Source organism: Pongo pygmaeus, chromosome 19 (assembly GCF_028885625.2).
Source record: "Pongo pygmaeus isolate AG05252 chromosome 19, NHGRI_mPonPyg2-v2.0_pri, whole genome shotgun sequence".
NCBI classification, from domain to species: domain Eukaryota; kingdom Metazoa; phylum Chordata; class Mammalia; order Primates; family Hominidae; genus Pongo; species Pongo pygmaeus.
Genome location: NC_072392.2, coordinates 72,130,804 through 72,151,749, shown reverse-complemented (window position 1 = coordinate 72,151,749; position 20,946 = coordinate 72,130,804). Strand labels below are relative to the sequence as shown.

At 47.1% G+C, this 20,946-nt stretch overlaps 1 protein-coding gene across 7 annotated transcripts; it reads right to left on the bottom strand.

Moving 5' to 3' along the window:
• Positions 1-2,103: 2,103 nt before the first annotated feature.
• On the bottom strand, positions 2,104-20,300 carry LOC129017454 (leucine-rich repeat-containing protein 37A-like). Of its 7 annotated transcripts, XR_010124765.1 has the most exons (7): positions 20,197-20,279; positions 19,754-19,976; positions 12,563-12,643; positions 10,899-11,449; positions 9,201-10,747; positions 8,689-8,955; positions 2,111-3,486 (listed from the first exon to the last, which is right to left on the bottom strand). XR_010124765.1 is itself a non-coding variant. In XM_054458061.2 (6 exons), the coding sequence occupies exon 1, from the start codon at positions 16,096-16,098 to the stop codon at positions 15,034-15,036; it is 1,065 nt and encodes a 354-aa protein (XP_054314036.2). In that variant the 5' UTR covers positions 16,099-16,760; the 3' UTR covers positions 2,111-3,486; positions 8,689-8,955; positions 9,201-10,757; positions 10,899-11,449; positions 12,563-12,643; positions 14,987-15,033. The 7 variants fall into 7 exon arrangements, 1 of the variants encoding a protein (XP_054314036.2); XR_010124764.1 differs by having other exon boundaries at positions 9,201-11,449; positions 20,197-20,300; XM_054458061.2 differs by lacking the exons at positions 19,754-19,976; positions 20,197-20,279 and adding an exon at positions 14,987-16,760 and having other exon boundaries at positions 9,201-10,757.
• Between the last annotated feature and the right edge of the window lie 646 nt (positions 20,301-20,946).

Sequence of the window (20,946 nt, the reverse complement as noted above, 5' to 3'; positions counted from 1 at the left end):
CCCAGGACAAAGTTTCTTCTCCTTTTGTGGGCATGGGTACAGTGGGCTCCAGTGGGTTCCAGTGGACACTCTACTTCTCTTTTTGGACTATAAGTTTAGCCTCTATGAATTATCACTTCAGCCCTTGATAGGTCCGGGGCCAAGCTTTCACTTCAGCTCCTGATAGGTCCTGGGCCAAGCTAAGCAGCATCTAGGAATCATCATTTCAGCTCGTGATTGGTCCTGGGGCAACTAAGCACATTCCTTCCCCTTCCCAGTCTTTAAAAACCCTGGACACCAGCCTCATGGGGCACCTGTTCGGGACTCCCTCTCTGCTGGCAGAGAGCTTTCTTCTTTCGCTTATTAAACTTTCATTCTAACCTCACCTTTGTGTCTGCTCTCCTTAATTGTCTTGGAGGTAGGACAAAGAACTCCGGGGCGCATTATCTCAGACAAGGAGCGACTGTTAAATCTTGGTGCATTGCTGAGACTATAACAAAGTTATCTTTTTTTTTTTTTTTTTTTTGAGACAGAGTCTCCCTCTGTTGCCCAGGCAGTGGTGCAATCTTGGCTCACTGCAACCTCCGCCTCCTGGGTTCAAGCGATTCTCCCTGCTCAGCCTCCTGAGTAGGTGGGGTAACAGGTGCCTGCCACCACACTCGGCTAATTTTTGTATTTTTAGTAGAGACAGGGTTTCACCATGTTGGCGAGGCTGGTCTTGATCTCCTGACCTTAAGTGATCCACCCACCTCCCAAAGTGCTGAAATTACAGGCATGAGCCACTGTGCCCAGCCTACAACAATGCTATCTATAGGAGCAATTGGGTAGGTTTGAAATCTTGTGGCCTCTGGCTGCATAATTCCTGAGCTATAATATCTAATCTTGTGGCTAATTTGTTAGTCTTACAAGGGAGGTCTGATTCCCAAGCAAGGAGGTGATTTGTTTTAGGAAGGGACTATCATCTTTGTTTCAAAGTTAAACAATAAACTAAATTCCTCCCATAGTCAGCTTGGCCTGTGCCCAGGAATGAGCAAGGACAGCTTGGAGGTTAGAAGCAAGATGGAGTCAGTTAGGTCAGAATTGTCATAATTTTTGTAAAGGCAGTTTCAGTAACACAAGAGGGAAAGTGGGTCCTACTGCTCTTTACTTTAATCCTGGAATGTCAAAGCCAGATGAGACCCTGCAGGACAAGTCTCTTGTGGTTTCTAAATAATGGTCCTCAGACCCATGCTGTGATAAAGTTTCCACCCCTACTCTACAAAATGAGGACAATATGGAAAATATAATCAGGTTTTTAATAATTTCATGAAATAAAATAGATTCCACTCCATTCTCCTACAAGTATGACCTCCCTTTATGAAAAGATGCTGATAAATAGAGGATAGTTGGATAAATATAGTTGCTTTAATGTTCTTACTTGGATATTATAATTAAAAAGTTAAAATCTCAGGTTTAATTTTTTTTACATTTTATGACCTGTGAAAAACAAAAGTCTGGGAACTACTGAATAGTCAAATCTCTCCTTTTATCGTAGAAGCAGTTAAGGCTCAGAGGTAGAGAAATGAGGGGTCCGAGATAAAATCCCAGCTTGGTCAGACACTACTGATGGTGGCTGTATGCTGGATATTCCTTCAACTGTCGCTTTTCTGCCTTTGCCTTTTCTTTAAACATGTTCTACTCCACATCAGCACCCTCCAAGCAAACCAGATCCTGTTCAGAGAAGCCTTTTTTTTAATCATCTAGATCCTAGCCTATTCTCCCAAATTACCACCAAATCATTGGCATCTGCCACTATTTCTCCATTCCATCACTACTTTCTCCACCCCAATACCAGACCCTTAGCCCCACCCATTGCCTACTTCTGAGCTTTCTGTTTTACCTCAAAAATTGTTCTTCGGAGGAATTTTTGGATGCCAATACTGTTTCAAAGCAATAATTATGGATTTTATTATACATTTAATAATCTCTTGTAATGTTTGTGGATGTCTCTCCTTCTCCACCTAGATTATGAACACCTCAAGAAAAATACTTGTTTTATCTTCCTTCTCATACCTAGTACACTCCTACTGTCTTATGTACTCAAATATACATAGAATTAATAATGAATAAATTGACACATTCTTTGCAGAGTGAATGCTTTAATATTTCAAAAAAAATAGAGATTTGTTTATTGCGGTCCTCTTGGATTGCAAATGACCAACAGGAACCAGGGGACTGGGTCCAGATGGGAGCAAGGAGGAAGCCAAGAAAACCATTTATTCCTGGGGCTCTGGTCAGTTTTACTTGTAAATGGGAAGGGAAGAAAATAACATGAAGTGGAGGCAATAGGAAGAAGAAATGAAGAATCCCCGAGTGAGAACAGGAGTCTTGGACTGACTCCGTGGTGCACACGCACCCTGTTTCATCCCAGGCAGCATCCTGTCAGCCAGTAGGAGAGTGGCCGGCCCGAACAGTGCAACCTCCATTCTACCCTGTGGAGAAAAAAGACATGGTTCTTGCCTCACACTCAGTAACTTCTCCACACACATGACGCAGTTCTTGCTGAGTCCCCCATGTAGAGCAATGCCCAGAATCCCCTTCATTGCTAGCCCTCTGGCCTTTCCTCCACTGGCCTTCACATAGAATGATAATCTCCAATCTCATCCAGGTCACTGCAAATGCTGTTAATTCATTCCTTTTTAAGGCTGTGTAGTATTCCATTATATACATATACCACAGTTTCTTTATCCACTCGTTGATTGATGGGCATTTGGATTGGTTCCATGATTTTGCAGTTGTGAATTGTGCTGCTATAAACATGTGTGTGCAAGTATCTTTTTCAAATAATGACTTCTTTTCCTCTGGGTAGATACCCAGTAGTGGGATTGCTGGATCAAACGGTAGTTCTACTTTTAGTTCTTTAAGGAATCTCCACACTGTTTTCCTTAGCGGCTGTACTAGTTTACATTCCCACTAGCAGTGTAGAAATATTCCCTGATCACCGCACCACGCCAACATCTGTTTTTTGATTTTTTTTATTATGGCCATTCTTACAGGAGCAAGGTGGTATCACACTGTGGTTTTGATTTGCATCTCCCTGATCATTAGTGATGTTGAACATTTTTTCATATGTTTGTTGGCCATTTGTCTATCTTCTTTTGAGAATTGTCTATTCATGTCTTTAGCCCACTTTTTGATGGGATTTTTTTTTCTTACTTTGTTTGAATTCATTGTAGATTCTGGATATTAGTCCTTTGTCAGATGTATAGATTGTAAAGACTGAAAATCTGGGACAATTTCTGTCACTGAGGGAAGGTATGTCCTTCCCCTAAACTAGGTGTATGCTGCTGAGGGGGCAGAGGCCTGAATTCTTCCATCCACTGCCTTCAGGTGTCAGGCGGTTTCTGCTTGGACAAGATGGCTACCCTGGTGGGCTTGTTTCCTCTCTGGTCTCTTGTTCTGTCTCACTCCACAGCGGCCTGAGCTTGGGGCCATTCTTTTGCTTTTCTCATCCTCCTACCTCCAGAGCTGACAGATTCAGCAAATAAAATTTACAAGATCCCCTGTTAAATTAGAATTTCAGGCAAACAACAACTGACTACCCCACACTAACTCAGGAGGGCCCCTCAGAGATAGGTGTCGCTGAGCCTCGGGAAGCAGGAAGCTCCATCCTTGCCCATTAAGCCCCCTCTCAGGGTCCCATCAAGGAAGACAGTGGCTCCAGAAGGTGTGTTCGCATCCCCTTTCATAGCCTACCTCTCTCCCATCCCTCTCTGACCCCGGGTTCCAGCTGGCTCAGGAATTTCTGGGAGGACCCATAGAACAAGACTGTCTGCAGTAGGAGCCTCCTCTTCCTCGCCACCTACGCTTCAGCCCTGTCTAACTAATAGCTCTCTGTGTTCTAAAGAAGGTGGGAATGCCGGGCCACCCCAGCCTTCTGGAACCCCAGTTCTGTAACATCATCCATCTCCTGGAAATACACTGGTTTTAACCATGCAAATTGGCCAAACATCAGGCAGAAATAGCAGCTGGGCCTGGAAGGACAGGTGACATCTGTGAGGAAAATGGCCAGGCGGGACAGAGTGGAGAGCACTGACTCTTCCCTTCCTGTCTGAGAACAGCACTGCCTTTGGGGGAACTCCTTCCCTCATGGGGCTTTAGCGGGGGCTGCCAGTCCCAGGGCCCTGTCCCCCGCCACTCGCCCATAGGCATAGGAATGCTTGTGTGCCAGTCACTACATTTGGAAGTGGAAGCAAGTAAAGCTGCTCAGCTTCTCACAGGAAGCCTGTGGGTGCTGGGCCAGAGTACACAGCCCATCTGAGGTGCTAAGCCTCTGTGAAGAGGGAGTAGAGTCTGGATGGGATTCTAGTCCCACGGTGCACCCTTTCTGGGACCCAAACACACCCTTCCCCTTCCTTCAATTCTGAGGTTCAAGAAATGTCCCCACTCACAGAACAAGTTTGAATTGGGTTTCTGTCACTTGCACCCAAAGGAGACCTGCCTGTTTTGGTTGGCATCGGGTCAACCATCTGTGAAATGGTGACCTGACAACCTGTCTCCTCCCAGTGAAGGCCACAACATCCCACCATCATTAGTTACCAAAGAAGTCTGGGACGAATTTCTACCAACTGTAGCAAAAACGGGGCAAGACAGAAAAAATTTTGTTACTGACAGACCACTCTTCCCTCTGGAACAGGGCGGCAGGATCTGACAGAAAGAAAGGACAAGGGGCTTCTAAGTGGGCAGTGCTGCCCTGTGCCCCTCCAGACTTCTCTTCCCAGCAGGGCAGCAGCACATGGCACCCTGGGATAGGAAGCCTGCAGGGGCTGGAGGGAGGCTGAACATCCTGGGGGCACCACTTTATGAGGAACCATTTGTGGCCAAAAATCTTCAGGGGCCTCAGATGACCTGAATGAACTTGTCTCAAGAGAGTGAGAGTCCCAGGCAGAAGGAGAGGTTTCCATAGCCCAGGACCACATGCTGGAAATTTGGTTTCTGCAGCATTCAAAGGGGTACCAGAGGGACCTTCCACCCCAGCCCCACGGCTGGAAAAAACATGAGCCCTGGGTAGATTCCTACCTATTCAAAGAACTGGAAAACCCAAGCTGGGGCCTATAAGTCAAGTCTGGATATGCAGCTCAGGGCAAAAGGACAGATGGATGCCACAGGCCATCTGTCTCAATATTTGCAAATTATAAATTAAACTAACAGGCTGTTAAATAAAGTATGTTCTATTCTGATCCTCTGACAAATCTTCCTTTAAAATTATTTATTTTTATTTTTTAGACGGACTTTTGTTCTTGTTGCCCAGGCTGGAGTGTAACGGCACATCTCGCCTCACTGAAACCTCTGCTTCCCAGGTTCAAGTGATTCTCCTGCCTCAACCTCCCAAGTAGCTGGGATTACAGGCGCCCGCCACCACGCTCGGCTAATTTTTTGTATTTTTAGTAGAGATGGGGTTTCGCCATGTTGGCAAGGCTGGTCTCAAACTCCTGGCCTCAAGTGATCCTCCTACCTTGGCCTCCCAAAGGGCTGGGATCATAGGTGTGAGCTACCACATCCAGCTGGAGCTGACTTTTAAACTGTATTTAATTTGTATTAATTTAAATTTAAATTTATTTTTTGGGATAGGACCTTACTCTGTTGCCCAGGCTGGAGTGCAATAGTGCAATCATAGCTCACTGCCACCTTGACCTCCTGGGCTCAAGCTAGTCTCCCACCTCAGCTTCCTGAGTTGCTGGGACTACAGATGCACACCGTCATGTCTGGTTACTTTTTTTTTTTTTTTTTTTTTTTTTTGAGAGACAGAGTCTTGCATTCTCGCCCAGGCTGGAATGCAGCGGCACTATCTCAGCTCACTGCAACCTCTGCCTCCTGGATTCAGGTGATTCTGCCTCAGCTTCCCAAGTAGCTGAGACTACAGGTGTGCACCACCATGCCTGGCTAATTTTTGTATTTTTTAGTAGAAACAGGGTTTCACTATATGTTGGCAGGCTGGTCTCAAATTCCTGACCTCAGGTGATCCACCTGCCTCGGCCTCCCAAAGTACTGGGATTACAGGCACAAGCCACTGTGCCTGGCCAATGTTTACATTTTTAAATTTTTTTGTAGAAAAATGGTTTCACTATGTTGCCCAGGCTGTGCGGCCTCAAGTTATCCTCCCACCTTGGCCTCCCAAAGTGCTGGGATCACGGGCATGAGCCACCTTGCCTGGCCTAAATTTATACGTAAGTAGCCATATGTGGCTAGTGGCTACTGTATCGGATCACACAGTTCTGTACAGCTAATGCACAGCACAGAGTAGCATACTATACACACCCTACTACATCTTGCTTTACTCCCTTAACAGCACCTATGTATTTGGGAGACAGATTGCCCCAGTCTGCCCCACCCCCCCCAACTTTTTTTTTTTTTTTTTTTGAGATGGAGTTTTGCTCTTGTTGCCTAGGCTGGAGTGCAATGGCGCTATCTCGGCTCACTGCAACTTCCGCCTCCGGGGTTCAAGCAATTCTCCTACCTCAGCCTCCCAAGTAGCTGGGATTACAGGTGCCTGCCACTATACCCAACTAATTTTTGTATTTTTAGTAAATACAGGGTTTCTCCATGTTGGTCAGGCTGGTCTCGAACTCCCAACCTCAGGTGATCTGCCCACCTTGGCCTCCCAAAGTGCTGGGATTACAGGTGTGAGCCACCGCACCTGGCCTAGTCTGCCTCATTTTTAAAAACTGCTGCATAATATCCTCTTGTAATCTACAAAGGCAATCCCTCACCCAGCCTGGAGAGCAATGGGTCATCATGTTTTTACAACAAGCTCTAAAATCTTCCACATATACCGTAACAAAGACACTTTGAAACAACCCTAGGTTCTTCACACCTCCACTTTTGTCGGCCTGAGCCTGAGATAGTTTGACATTGAATAGTCAATTTTAGGGGCTGGGGGAGATAATTTACCATGAATCACTGCTCTAAAATACACTCTTCACCCATGAGGCCCATGCCTGGCATTCAGTAGTGCTGGTGGCATTCTTTAGAGTTAATCATAGTTCTAGGTGGTTCTCCTTTAAAGAGCAAAGTCTTCTGAGAAAGATGGCCATTAAAGCAAAACATCTGGGGCTGCTCTTGCTTTTGTCCTGGTGAGATGGGCCAAGGGGCTTTGTAGAGCAGCAGGGGCTCTGACGGTGAGCCTCACTGTTCTTAAAATTGTCCTTAAGAGGACAGGTGCTTTGGCTCATGCCTGTAATCCTAGCACTTTGAGAGGCAGAGGCAGGAGGATTGCTTGAGTCCAGGAGTTTAAGACTAGACTGAGCAACAGAGGGAGACCCCGTCTCTACAAAAAATCTTTAAACAAATTGGGCATGGTGGCATGTGCTTGTAGTCCCAGCTACTTGGGAGGCTGAGGTGAGAGGATCACCTGAGCCCAGGAGCTTCGGGCTTGCTGTGAGCCAAGTTTGCACCACTGCACTCCAGCCTGGAAGACAGAATGAGATTGTGTCAAAAAAAAATTGTTCTTAAGTCCATCTGGATCCCTGGACAGCCTTCCTCTTAGGGCATTTCAGGTGGTGAGCCTCTTTTCAGCTTTAAATGGCCTTTAGAGAAATTTCACTAACCTGCCTTGGTGTTTGGCTCTGTATAAACCCTTTCTTCTGGAGGGCAGCAGTAGACACAAGATTTGGTGGTCTGACAGATCTGGGGACAGATCCCAGTTTCAAATGGCAGAGTCTGTTTACAGCTTACAGGGGAAATACTTAGCACTATGTGCTGATCTTTAGGAAATAAGTCTATATTTCTTTCTTTTTTTTTTTTTTGAGACAGTCTCACTCTGTCGCCTAGGCTGGAGTGCAATGGTGCAATCTCAGCTCACTGCAACCTCCACCTCCTGGGCTCAAGCAATTCTCCTGCCTCAGCCTCCCGAGTAGCTGGGATTACAGGCACACGCCACCATGCCTAGCTAATTTTTGTATTTTAAGTAGAGATGGGGTTTCACCATGTTGCCCAGGCTGGTCTTGAACTCCTGACCTCAGGTGATACACCTGCCTCGGCCTCCCAAAGCACTGGGATTACAGGTGTGAGCCACCGCGCCTGGCCCAGTCTATATTTCATAACAAGTGTTGCAAACAAATGCTTGTTCCTCAGTGCCGCAAAGAAGAACCAGCACTTAGACAAATAATTTTCTCAGCAAGGCAAATTTACGTTCTGCAGAAAGGGTGCTTCTCGGAAGCTGGACTGCCACGAGAGCACACTGAACAAATAAAGGCAGGAGTTTTTATCCCTGACGCACTGGGCTTCTACTGCTGTGTCCTACCTCTGCTGGTTGGAGCTGGACCTCACAATCTAAACTGATCCCGACTGGCTAAAACCTTGAAATTTTCCTAAACAGGTAAAGGCACAATGGGGAACAAAGGAAGGGAGGGGATTTTTTACAGGAAACTAGGAAGGCAATAACATTTCCAAATAAGGAAGGGGCATAGGCTGCAAGCTGGGACATGCCTGGGCATGTTCAGGCATGTCTGGACAGACTTAGGGAAAAAATGAGATAGGCCTTGGTTATAATATAAGAACACAAAATATACTCACTCTTTTACTCCATTTAACAACTACTTGGGCTTAACAAAGAATTATTAGTAGAATAAAAGATCTGTTAGTGTGAGATATGAAAAGCTGTGGAGATTTAAAAGAAATATTTAAATAAATCCCTTTTATTCAAAAAGGTGAACTTGAAGAGGAACTTACTATCTTTATCAACAAGTCACATGTGGATAATGAAGGAATGGCCTAAAATGCTCTCAGTAATATTCCTGAGTCATCCCTGAGGGCCGGGCTTGGTGTTAGGCATGGTGGGGAAGGGAGTGGGGTTGTGTGCAGAGGAGGACATGATTCTTGCCTTGTCAGGGTCCCTGACCTGATGGCGATCCGTGTTGTCATGTTCATAGTGATATGGTATGAGGCCACCACTTTTCCTGTTGTCCTTCTCAGTTTCTCCCCAACCTCCCCTTTTCCCTAGTTTATAAGACAAGAGAAAAGGGAGAAAGCAAAAAGTTGGGAAACAGAAGTAAGATAAATAGCTAGATGACCTTGGCACCACCACCTGGCCCTGGTGGCTAAAATAATAATAATAATATTAACCCCTGACCAAAACTACTGGTGTTATCTGTAAATTCCAGACATTGTATAAGAAAGTACTGTAAAACTTTTTGTTCTGTTAGCTGATGTATATAGCCCCCAGTCACGTTCCTCACGCTTACTTGATCTATTATGACTCTTTCATGTAGATCCCTTAGAGTTGTAACCCCTTAAAAGGGCTAGGAGTTTCTTTTTCGGGGAGCTTGGCTCTTAAGACACGAGTCTGCCGACGCTCCCGGCCGAATAAAAAACCTCTTCCTTCTTTAATCTGATGTCTGAGGAGTTCTGTCTGTGACTCGTCCTGCTACAGTGACAGACACCACAGCAAGAGCAGACCCAGGTTGTGCAATCCCCAAAGCAGGGCTCCTCACTCACTTGGATAGATAGAACTATTGGCCTCAATTCCTCAGCCCTCTTTGTACCTACTGCTTGCCATGGTTTCGTTGTGGGTGGAGGATACTTTCTTGCCTCGGCTTCAGACTTGCCCGTGTGGCTTGCTTTGGCCATGGAATGAAGCAGAAATGAAAGCCTGCCAGTTCCCAGCCCACACCTGAAGATGCCTTAGGCGGTTCTGCGGGCCCCGTGCGCTTCTACCTTCATCAAGATGCACTTCTCTGGTGCAGCAGCCGCTTCTTCAGCTTCGGACCAGAAGGAACGGAGCCCCCTGGTGGATCCGCAGGCCTGCAGGGAGCCACAGAGCACATCCAGAGTGCACTGAGGGGATGACTGCGTGTCACCCGTTGCCCAGCTAGCATGACACCTCTCCAGGCCTCTCCACCACGTTACTCCACCATAGACTCCCTGCCTGCTTCTTCTGCAAAGACTTGGACACCCAAACGCCTACCAAAAAGTGGGTAGGGTGCCAGGACACCTCCAAGTATAAGTGGGGCTCCCCACCACACCTAGATGTGGAGGTGTGCTGCAGAGTGGTGGCTGCTTGTGACACTCATTTCACCCCTTTCTGTGCAGGTGCCGGAAGCCCAGGAACCACAAGTCTCCCTTGCCAGCAAGGTGCTGCCAAAAAAATGCAGTCATGTGAAATTTGGAATATGGAAAGGAGGTAGAAGTCATCCTTTCCTCCCCGCTAGCAGCAGACATGCAGGCTCTGGTGGTCAGCTGGATTCCATATTCCCCCATCAGTCACCAGCCTGGGGACCGTGGAGCTGGAAGGACCTCAGCAGCGGTTTCCCAAGTTTGCAGAGGCCTGAGGCCTGAGGTCCTCCCAGGGGACCTCACACTCCTCCCGCTCAGCAGCCAGACGACTTTCTGGTTTGAGTCTTCTCTGTTGGGGCTTCGCTGCCCCTGGGATACGAATTAAAATGCCAACGTTGTTGATTCTTGAAAGGAGCAATTCAACTTTTCACCCCCTCCTCATTTTAGATGGGAACCATGAAGGCTCTGTCGTTTACTCCACATCCTTGTGAAAGATGTCATCCTTGTTGGAAGACTCCTTGCTGTGAGGTTTCTGTGCCATGTTTTTCACGCGTGTAGCACTGGGAGTTCTGTACATATCCCTAAGCCAGAGTGGCTGTCTTAACTAGAAAAAGCTATCCTGGAAGACAGGGAAATATGCATTTTGCATGTCTTCTGCTTTCTCTGGCCACAGCAATGAATCCTCCAATGTACCTGAGTTTCAGTTCGCCATGAGCATCTCCTACATGGCAGAAATCTGAAAATGCCTCCGGGGAAACACATGGACAAGACAGTGAGTGATGCTGCCGTTCCCACACCTCTCACAATGTACTTCTCTGGTCTTATTAGGACTAAATGAGTACCTCAGTCCGTAATAACAGTGATTAGAACCACTGCAGACCACATACCTGGGGTCTTGAAAATAATTCCAAGCATGAGGGACTTTCAGAAGCTCCCCATGTCTGTCCGGAAGGGCCCCACAATGTCTCGGGGAGACTTTGTATGTGGCTCAGCATGGAGCATGAGCAGGATTTTCAGCCCCACTCACCCCCTTGGCCAAGTGGTCTTGTGCAGTGAACACCCATGCTGGGCAGAAGCATTTTACATCAGTCCTCTTTGGAGTTAGTCTCCTTGGCATCATTTGATGGGGGGTGGGAGATGAAGCGGTTCTTGGCTAACTTCTTGGCCCCTGCACCATGTGAGGCTGTTCCAGCTCCCCTGGGGCTGGACTCCTGAGCTTTTTTTTCTTTGGCAGTGTTCACAAATGCCCGGGCACCCTGTGATCTGCCCGCCTCGGCCTCTCAAAGTGCTGGGATTACAGGCATGAGCCACCGCACCGGGCCAAGGTATAGCCTTTCTACATTGCAGAGTCATTCAGTTTCCAAAATTATGGAGCTTGTATTGTTAGAACCAATGAAGCAAGTAAGAAAATTTTTTAAAATAAGCCCTCAGTCTGGACCTGTGTAGGTAAATGAAGGAGAAGCACTTTAAAGTCAGGGAAAAAATATGTACATACTTAACATTTAGGATTATCAACCACTGCTGGTTTTCCATAGATCATTTCATTCCTGATTTCATCTGTAAGAGATATGACTATTGCTACCATTCAGAGGGGGACTTTCATTGTTAACTGCCTGGTCCTCCTTGCTTGGCGCCCTGCAAATCAATGTGCTCCTTTCTCCCACTGCAAAACCTCGGTATGGTTTGGCTTTACTGTGCTGGGCCAGTGGACCCCAGTTAAGTCCGCTAATAAGCTATTGCTATGTCCTTGGGATGGGTTTCAGATTCAAGATAGACTGACCCTACCACACTGCTAACTCGGCTGGTCAGTATTTGTCAATAACATAGAGGCTTCATTCAAAGTTGTAATTATTGGAACCCAGGGTGATTTCAGGATTTTATGGGGCCTGAACCTTACCTATTAATAATAAAAACATGGAAAAGTATGAATACAAAGATTTCCAAAGGCCTCCCAGGACTGTGCAAGTGAGAAGCCCTGACGCTGAGGCTCTATTCATCATCATTCCACCACAGCTGGGGCCCTTTCGTTTTTGTTTTTTTTTTACAAACTTTTGTAATGCAATAAAATATACTGTTTCAACTTACAAACACCCGAGAACAGTGTCATATCGGTCACAAAATTACTGGCAGCTCCCCTTGGCAACTTGCCTTTCGAAAGAAATGCAGTGGGCATATATCTCACCATAGCAAATGTTTCCTGAAGCAAATTAGTTCTGTTTACTAGAAAGATTTGACCCAAAACAAAGGAGCCCAGCCCCCAACATACATTTGGTGTGTTGAGACCATTGTGCCAATAGGGTCACTTGTTTCATGACTTTTCTTGCCCATGCCAACGGTCAGAACTAGGAAAAGCAGGGCAGGTCATATATAAACTATGTAAGTTTCTTGGCCTCTTCGTACTTTAGTTTCCCCATTTGAAAAAACGAATGGATTTAAGACATACTTTTCAGAATTCATAATGGGCTTATACCCAGCTAACCAATAATTGTATGAGGTTCTTACACCTTATGTAAATAGTTGTTTACATGTATTCATCTTCTATTTCACTTACAACTTGTGTAAAAACTGCATTCCGTGCCAGGCCTGAAATGTTCCAAAGCTCAGTTCTGTCAGCAAATTGCAACCAAGATTCCTACCAAAAAAGACACAAGCCAAAGAAGAAAAAAATATGTATTCTTTCAGAACATTTATCACTTGCATTGATTCTAATTTATATAGGATGGAACATAACCTCAATACTTTATGCACTAAAGAAATCTCACTGTGGAAGATACTGGCTTATGATTTATACTTTAACATTGCACATGTGGTGCATTAGATACAAAACAGCGAATGCTCAGTAAATGCTTATTTTAAGTGATCTTTATTTCTGTAGGACAGGGTTTCACAACTTCAGGGCCATCGACACTTTGGACTATATAATTCTTTGCCATGGGGGTTTGTCCTGTACCTTGTAGGATATTTAGCAGCATTCCTGGCCTCTGCCCACCAGATGCCAGGAGGACACCACAGTTGTGACAACTAAAACTGTCTCCAGACATTGCCAAGTGTCACCTGGGTGCAAAATCACACTGGTTGAGAACCACTGCTCTCTGATGATTCACTATGATCTGTGTAGTAATTCTTACACTAATCTTTCCTAGAGACAAAGAGATTTGCTATATAATTTTAGTAACTTTCTACTGGTAAAATTTTAATCATATTTCAAAATGAATAGCAAAGAGGTTTATCATTTTTATTAAAATTTTAAATGTAATCGAGTTATATTTGTAATTTACATAAACTGCAAAAAAATGGTAGTGGTTGAAATGTACGTCTTTCAATAGACTGTATTTTATTGCAGGATAAATCTCCAGGAAAAGTAAAAGGAAAATATTGCCTTGATTAGTTATTAGATGTCAAATTAGTAGGAATAAATAGGAAGAGTTTAGAGTAACATTGAATACACAGTTTTCGTCTAAACTCTAAATCTTTGGCCTTGTATTTGAACTTCCCAGAGCCCCTAACCCTGCCAGTACCTCTCCTAGAGACTCACCTTCATGGTTTTAATAAATAAAATATACAACTATAGATCTTGATAGACTTCGGAATTAATTTTTCCTGAGAGCAGTAGACTTGATTAGATGAACTTTTGTAGTCGCATCAAATCCTAGATTGTGAGCTCGAAGTTTTTATCTTTATATATAGTTTCTAATATTAAAAGGAATAGTCTCATCTTCCTAATTTAGGTCTGTTTTCCTAAGGCAGTTCAATATCAGAAGAAATAAAAGACATCCTTTCACACCATTTGAAAGGAAGTTACCCCTTTAATACATAACTTTGAACTAATCCAAATCATATTAATATAATTAATTTCTATCATATTAATAATAAATTCTTTTTTGGTTTTATATTGCTTTAATATTTCATGAAAGCAATTTCTTCACTTATACAATGATGGGGCAACAAAGCAACATGGAACTGGATTTTTATTTTTCAAATAAAAACGGCTGTAGTCAACACCCATTCTTGACTCCAGTTGACTCTTACTTCCATTGATTCCAGCTCGTCAGCTTGTCCCTCCCTCTTTACCTGGATGGTGTAACGTTGTCTGGCTGATGTCTCCATCTCTAGTCTCTCCCTTCCTAAACCATCCCGCACACAGTCAACAGATAAACTCTCCAGAAGTGGCTTGCAAAGGCCAGCGTCTCCTAGGAAATTACTGAAGATGCAAATTTTTGGTCCCATTCTAGACCAACTGAATCAGTAACTGCGAGGGTAGAGTGTAGAACTGAGTTCTAACGTGCTCTCCCAGTGATTGCGATGCAGCTCTATCTCACAGCACATGTTTTGGGTTGGACACAAAATGAATGCTACATATAGAAAACCAGGGACAAAGATGAATTCTGGACATAACTCAAGGACTGAGTAATCATGTTCACAGCCAACACTCCTGCATATGCTAGGCACTGATGAAGTGTTTCATATATGCACTCACCTAAATTTCACAATCCTATGAAATGGTAACTAGCATAATCCCCAGTTTAAAGATGAAGAAATTGAGTCACAGAGCAGAATAACTTGCTCAGGGTCACCAAGCTAATAAATGACAGCCCTGGGTTCAAACCCAGGCAGCCTGGCTCCAGAATCAACTCTTAACCATTTAGAGCATCATCACTGAGATGGGGAGAGGGACAGGCTGCTGTGAAGAGGGTGAAGCGAAAATGGGAGGAGAGCAGCGGTTAAGCAATGATATGATGGGGCTAAATGAAAATGGATAAGAAAACAAGTAAGAGCAATCACAAGTAAAAGACTGGAGAAGGGGCCTAATAGCAAAGGAGAACGAGGAGAAAGAAGAGATTACAGGCAGAGGTGAAAGCAGAAAGTTAGTTGTCAGTATAGCTTGGGGAGACAAAGAAGGCCCAGGAAGGCCTCCTGGAAAAGGCTGCTATGTGAGGCAGGACACAGAGGTCAGTGGAGGAAAGGTGATTCTTACAAGATGGCGAAGGTGCCATTGTAGGTGTGGGGCTCTGGCACAGGCACTCAGCGGAGCCTCTGCTTTGGGCTGAGATCAATACACGACAGCGTCTCATCTCCACAGGTACACAGCTCACATATGTTGGTGCTTGTGGAGGCCTTCTGTTCCTCTGGTGCAGTTAAAGCCTTATTTTGGGCATAATTTTCAGACAGCACCAATGAATCCTGAGTAGATTCTAGCTCAGTAGGTGGACCTGTGACTTCAGTCAGGTTTCGATGCTGAGTCTGGACCTGGTCTGGACGTGGAGCTATAGTCTTCTCCAGGGCTGTAGAATATCCAATCTCTGTAGTGGGTTCTGGAGTGATGGCAAGCCCCAGGTCTGGAGGCTGAGTTGAGGTCTCCTCCGTAGTTGGAGACAGTTTAACCTCTATAGTAGGTTCTATAGTTATGGTAAGCTCCAGGTCCAGAAGTTGAACTGTGACTTGAGTCAGATTTGAATGCTGAGCCTGACCCTTGTCTGGAGGTGGAAGTGTCACCTCAAGGTGCCCTGGAGGAGGAGCTGTAGTCATCAGGGCTGTAGAAGGTTCAACCTTTGTAATGGATTCTGGAGTGATGGTAAGCCCCAGATCCAAAGGTTGAACTGTGACGCTGGGTGATGTTGGATGCTGAGCTTGATCCTGGCCTGGTGTTGGCATGGATGTCTCATAATACACAGGAGGTTGAGCTACAACCTCCTTACGTAGCTCTGGAGGCCGAGTTGGGGTCTTCTGCATTGTTGGAAAAGGTTCAACCTCCATAGTGGATTCTGGAGTTAAGGTAAGTTCCAGATCCAAAGGTTGAATTGTGACTTGAGTCAGGTTTGAATGGTGAGTCTGAACCTGGTCTGGATGTGTAAGTGTCACCTTAGGGTGCTTGAGAGGAATTAGAGTCTTCTTCAGGGGTGTAGAATGTTCAACCTCTGTCGTGGGTTCTGGAGTGATGGTAAGTCCCAGGTCCAAAGGTTGAGCTGTAACGCCGGGTGACATTGGATGCTGAGCTTTATCCTGACCTGGTGTTGGAACTGTTACCTCTTGATATACTGGAGGTTGGGGTACAACTTCCTTAGGAGGCTGAGTTGGGGTCTCCTGCATGGTTGGAGAAAGTTCAACCTCTGTCGTGGATTCTGGAGTGATGGTAAGCCCCAGGCCCAAAGGCTGGGCAGTATTGAATGCTGAGCTTGATCCTGACCTGGTGTTGGAATTGTCACCTCATAATGAGCTGCAGGTTGAGCTGCAACCTTTGTAGGTGTCTCTGGAAGCTGAGTTGAGTTCTTCATGGTTGGAGAAAAAAAAACATGGTTGTGGAGTTGTGGTAAGTTCCAGGTGCAAAGGTTGAACTATGACCTGTTAGGTTTGTGTGCTGAGCCTGAACCTGGTCAGGAGGTGGAAGCGTCACCTCAGGGTGTTTTGGAGGAGCTGTAGTCTTCCTTGGGGTTGTAGAATACTCAGCCTCCATAGTGGATTTTGGAGTGATGGTAAGTCCCAGGTCGAAAGGTTGAAATGTGACACTGGGTGACACTGGAATCTGGGCTTGGTCCTGGCCTGCTATTGGAACTGTCATCTCATGCACTGGAGGTTGAGCTGCAACCTCCTTAGGTGGCTCTGGATGCTGAGCTGGGACCAGCTGCTGGCTTGAAGGTTCTACCTCCATAGGGGGCTCTGGAGTCTGAACTGTGGCCTCCTGCTGGATTGGAGAAGGTTCTGCCTCCATAGGGGGCTCTGGAGTCTGAACTGTGGCCTCCTGCTGGATTGGAGAAGGTTCTACCTCCATAGGGGGCTCTGGAGTCTGAACTGTGGCCTCCTGCTGGATTGGAGAAGGTTCTGCCTCCATAGGGGGCTCTGGAGTCTGAGCTGGAACCCCCTGCTGAGTTAAGAGATGGTTCCACTTCCTGGGGGAGCTCTGGAGGTGAAGATGGGGCCATCTGCTGGGTCTGAGAGGGTTCTACGACCACAGGGGCCTCTGAGGACTGAGCAGGGCCTGCCTGCTGGACTGGAGAGGATTCTACCTCTTTAGGTGGCTCTAAAAGCTGAATTGGGGTCTGCTGTAGGACTGGAGATGGTTCGACCTTCTCAGGTGGCTCTGATGGCTGAGCTGGTATCTCCTGCTGTGGTGGAGGACTGACCTCTTCAGTGGACTTCGGAGGATGACCTGAGGCTTGCCTGCTGGGTTGCAGGTGGTTCAACCTCCTTAGGGGGCTCTGGTGGCTCAGCTGGGAACTCTTGCTGGACTGGAGAAGATTCTACCTCCTTAGGGGGATCTGGAATCTGAGGTTGGGCCTCTTGCTGGGCTGGAGAAGACTCAGCCTCCTCAGGGGTCTGTGGATGCTCAGCTGCAGCTTCCTGCTGGGTTGGAGAGGGGTTCTCATTATTAATAGGTTCTGGAGATTGAACCGAAGTCTTCTGTTGACCTGCTAAAGGTCCAGCATCTTCCGATGACTCTGGAAGCAGAGGTGGGCCGCCATGCTGGGTGGCAGAAGGTTCTACATCATTCCCTGGCCCTGGGAGCTGAGCTGTAGCCTCCTGGTGGATTGGAGAAGTTCCCACCTCTTCAGTAGGCTCTGTTGCTATAGTGAGCTGCATGTCTGGAGACCTAATAGTGACACTGGGCAAATCTGAATGCTGAGCTTGATGGTGACCTGGAGGTGAAACTGTGACTTCATGATGTTCTGGAGGCTGAGCTGGGGCCTCCTGCTGGGCTGGAGAAGATTCAGCCTTCCCAGAAGAAACAGAAGGCTGAGCTGGCTGCTCCTGCTCACTGGGGGAACGTTCAGGCTCCACAGGAGGACCTGGAGGCTCAGTCGGGGCCTCCTCCTGGCTCACAGAAGGTTCCACCCCTCTGGAGGCTGAGCTGGGGCCTCCTGCTGGGCTTCAGAAGATTCAGTCTCCTTGGTAGGCTCTGAAGTTATGGTAACCTCCGCATCCACAGGTTTCACTGTAACGTTGGACAAGTTAAAAGGAACTTGATCCTCACCTGGACGGTGAATGGTCACCTCATGATTCAGTGGAGTTTGAGCTCCAATCTCCATAGAAGACTCTGGAAGCTGAGTTGGAGCCTCTTGCTGGTCCTCAGAATGTTCAACCTCCCAGGAAACTCAGAAGGCTGAGCTGGCTGCTCCTGCTCACTGGGGGAAGGTGCACACTACACAGGAGGACCTGGAGGCTCAGTTGGGGCCTCTTCCTGGGTTGCAGAAGGTTCCACCTCCTCTGGAGGCTGGGTTGGGATCTCCTGCTGGAATGGAGAAGATTCTGCCTCCTTGGTAGGCTCTGAAGTTATGGTAATCTCCACATCCGCAGGTTTCACTGTAATGCTGTAATGCTGGGCAAGTTGTAATGAGCTTGATCCTCACCTGGAGGGTGAACTGTCACCTCATGATTTGGTGGAGTTTGAACTGCACTCTCTGTAGAGGACTCTGGTGGCTGAGCTGGGGCCTCCTGCAGGGTCTCAGAAGGTTCAACCTCCCCACCCCCAACAGGAAACTGAGAAGGCTGAGCTGGCTGCTCCTGCTCACTGGGGGAAAGTTCAGCCTCCACAGGAGGACCTGGAGGCTCAGCTGGGGTCCCTTGCCGGGTTGCAGAGGGTTTCGTCTCCTCAGGGCGCTCTGGTTTCTGAGCTGGGGCCTCTAATTGGGTTGAGGAAGAGTCCACCTCCTCGGCGCGCTCTGGAGGCTGAGCAGCTGCCTGTTCCTGGCTTGACATAAGTTCCTTACCTGGCTCTGGAGTTACCACAAGCTGCACATCCACAGGTTTGACTGTGACATTGGGCAAGTGTGAGTGCTGAGCTTCACTCCAGCTTTTCAATGGAACATTTACCTCATGACGTATCAATGGCGGAGCTACAATCTCTTCAGAGGCAGGTAGCTGGTGTGCTGGGGCCTCCTGCTCTGTTGAAGAAGAGTGGACCCCCTCAAGGCAGAGCTGGGGTCTCCTGCTGGGTTGAAGAAGGTTCTGCCTCCTCAGGGAGCTGTGGAAGCTGCTGTGGGGCTTCTTCCTGGAGTGAAGAGGACTGGATGTCTTCAAGGGTCTCTGGATTTTGAGTTTCAGACTCTAGATGGAATTGAGAAAGTCCAGCTCTCTCAGGGGGCCCTGGAGGCTCATCTGAGTTCATCCGGAGTTCTGGAGGCAGGCTGCTGGGCTACACTGTATCCATACTTGAATCTAAATACTCATCCTGCAAAGTTTGTTTCTGACACTGAGGTTTTGATACAAATAGGTGTGGAGTTCCACACAACAACCTTAGCAAGCTTCCGATGCTTAGCTAGATCTTTGTTCAGGTTGTTGGGCAAAACAGTAAACTTGGTTGCTTTTGAATTCTATCTTATTTATTTTATTTTGTTTTTTAATTTATTTTATATTTATTTATGTATTTATTTATTTATTTATTTGAGATGGAATCTCGCTTTGTCGCCCAGGCTGGAGTGCCGTGGCACGATCTCGGCTCACGGCAACCTCCACCTCCCGGGTTCAAGCGATTCTCCTGCCTCAGCCTCCCGAGTAACTGCAGGCGCGTGCCATCAAGTCCTGCTAATTTTTTGTATTTTTAGTAGAGACGGGGTTTCACCGTGTTATCCAGGATGGTCTCTATCTCCTGACCTCGTGATCCGCCCGCCTCAGCCTCCCAAAGTGCTGGGATTACAGATGTGAGCCACCGCGCCCGGCCTGAATTCTGACTATCTAGAGGTGGAACAAGTAAAGTATTTAATCTGCCTGATGATCTGCGCCTGATCTAGATCTGCAGTTTCAAACTTACTTTTGAGGCGAGGAGGCCGAGCAAGGGTCTGGTTCTGATCCCAGTCCAGCACTGAGACCACCTCTGGGAGCCTTTCTTGCCAAGTCAGCTTGTCATTCAGATTCTGGTGTGCAGCCGCTAACTGCTCTGGCCCCGGGGCCAGCTCTCCAGCTGAATCTGTGTCCAGGAATGGAACCAAAGTCTCGGTCAAAGTCTCAGTCGATTCCTGAGGCGGAGCTGACATCTGGGAGGAAGCAGAGGACCCCAGGTAATCAAAGTCCCCCGGGTCTGCCGGTGGGGGCGGGGGGCGGGGGTAAGCGCAAAGGGAGATTCGGGTGGGAGACTGGGGGAGCGGGAAAACCAGGGCTCAGTCGGCCCCAGAGGGTCGGAAGTCGGCTGGAGCGGGTTCTGGGCCCACCCCAGAGGCTGAGCCTCCTGGACTAGTAGCCACAGTAGTTGCCAACCTGAGGAGGGGCCGTGGGACCCAGAGGCGCAGCTGGGACGTGACATGCGCTGGCGCCGCGCACTGAGCGGGAGCCATTCTGGCAGCCCCGAGACGCTTGCGCCCCTGACAACCGCGCGCCCCGCCCCGTTTTTTATGACACCTTTATTTACACCACCTTTATTAGGCTCTGGTCCAGATCTGCTCCGCGTCACCAGGGCGATCTTATCCCACAATCCCACCCAAACCCCAATTCCTGTCCCACCCCACCCCCGAACACCCCTCCCCTCCCCTTAGCGAGGAAGGATTTCGGATCCTGTTAGAAGGGAATTCTAAAACGTCTGTGTTCAAGCAGCCCAGCACCTCTTACTCCTGGGTGGTGGGGGGAGACTAACCCCTTTCCTGTGTCCACAACTGTAGTAATACTCTAACCGTCCTCAGTTCCGCTCTCCAAACTTCAAATAAGGGGTCAGAGACATGGGTCAAGACTTCAGGAAAAGCCCCAGAAATACCCTGCACTCAAAAGCAGTTTCAGAGTTCCACATTTTCCTGAGAATGAAACAAATTATCCTCCAAATTCTGCTGCTTGTTTTGAATTATGTTTACACTGGTTATGTTACCCGTGAGTTTTTATCTCCACATACTTGAATTAAACCACGCAGTTCTTCACATCTGACATCTACAATCTCTTCACTGGGTCTGTACTTCACAGCTTTTTTACCACTTTCTGAAATAAAGTTAGCAAGGATCAATTCAGAATCTTTTTCATTCT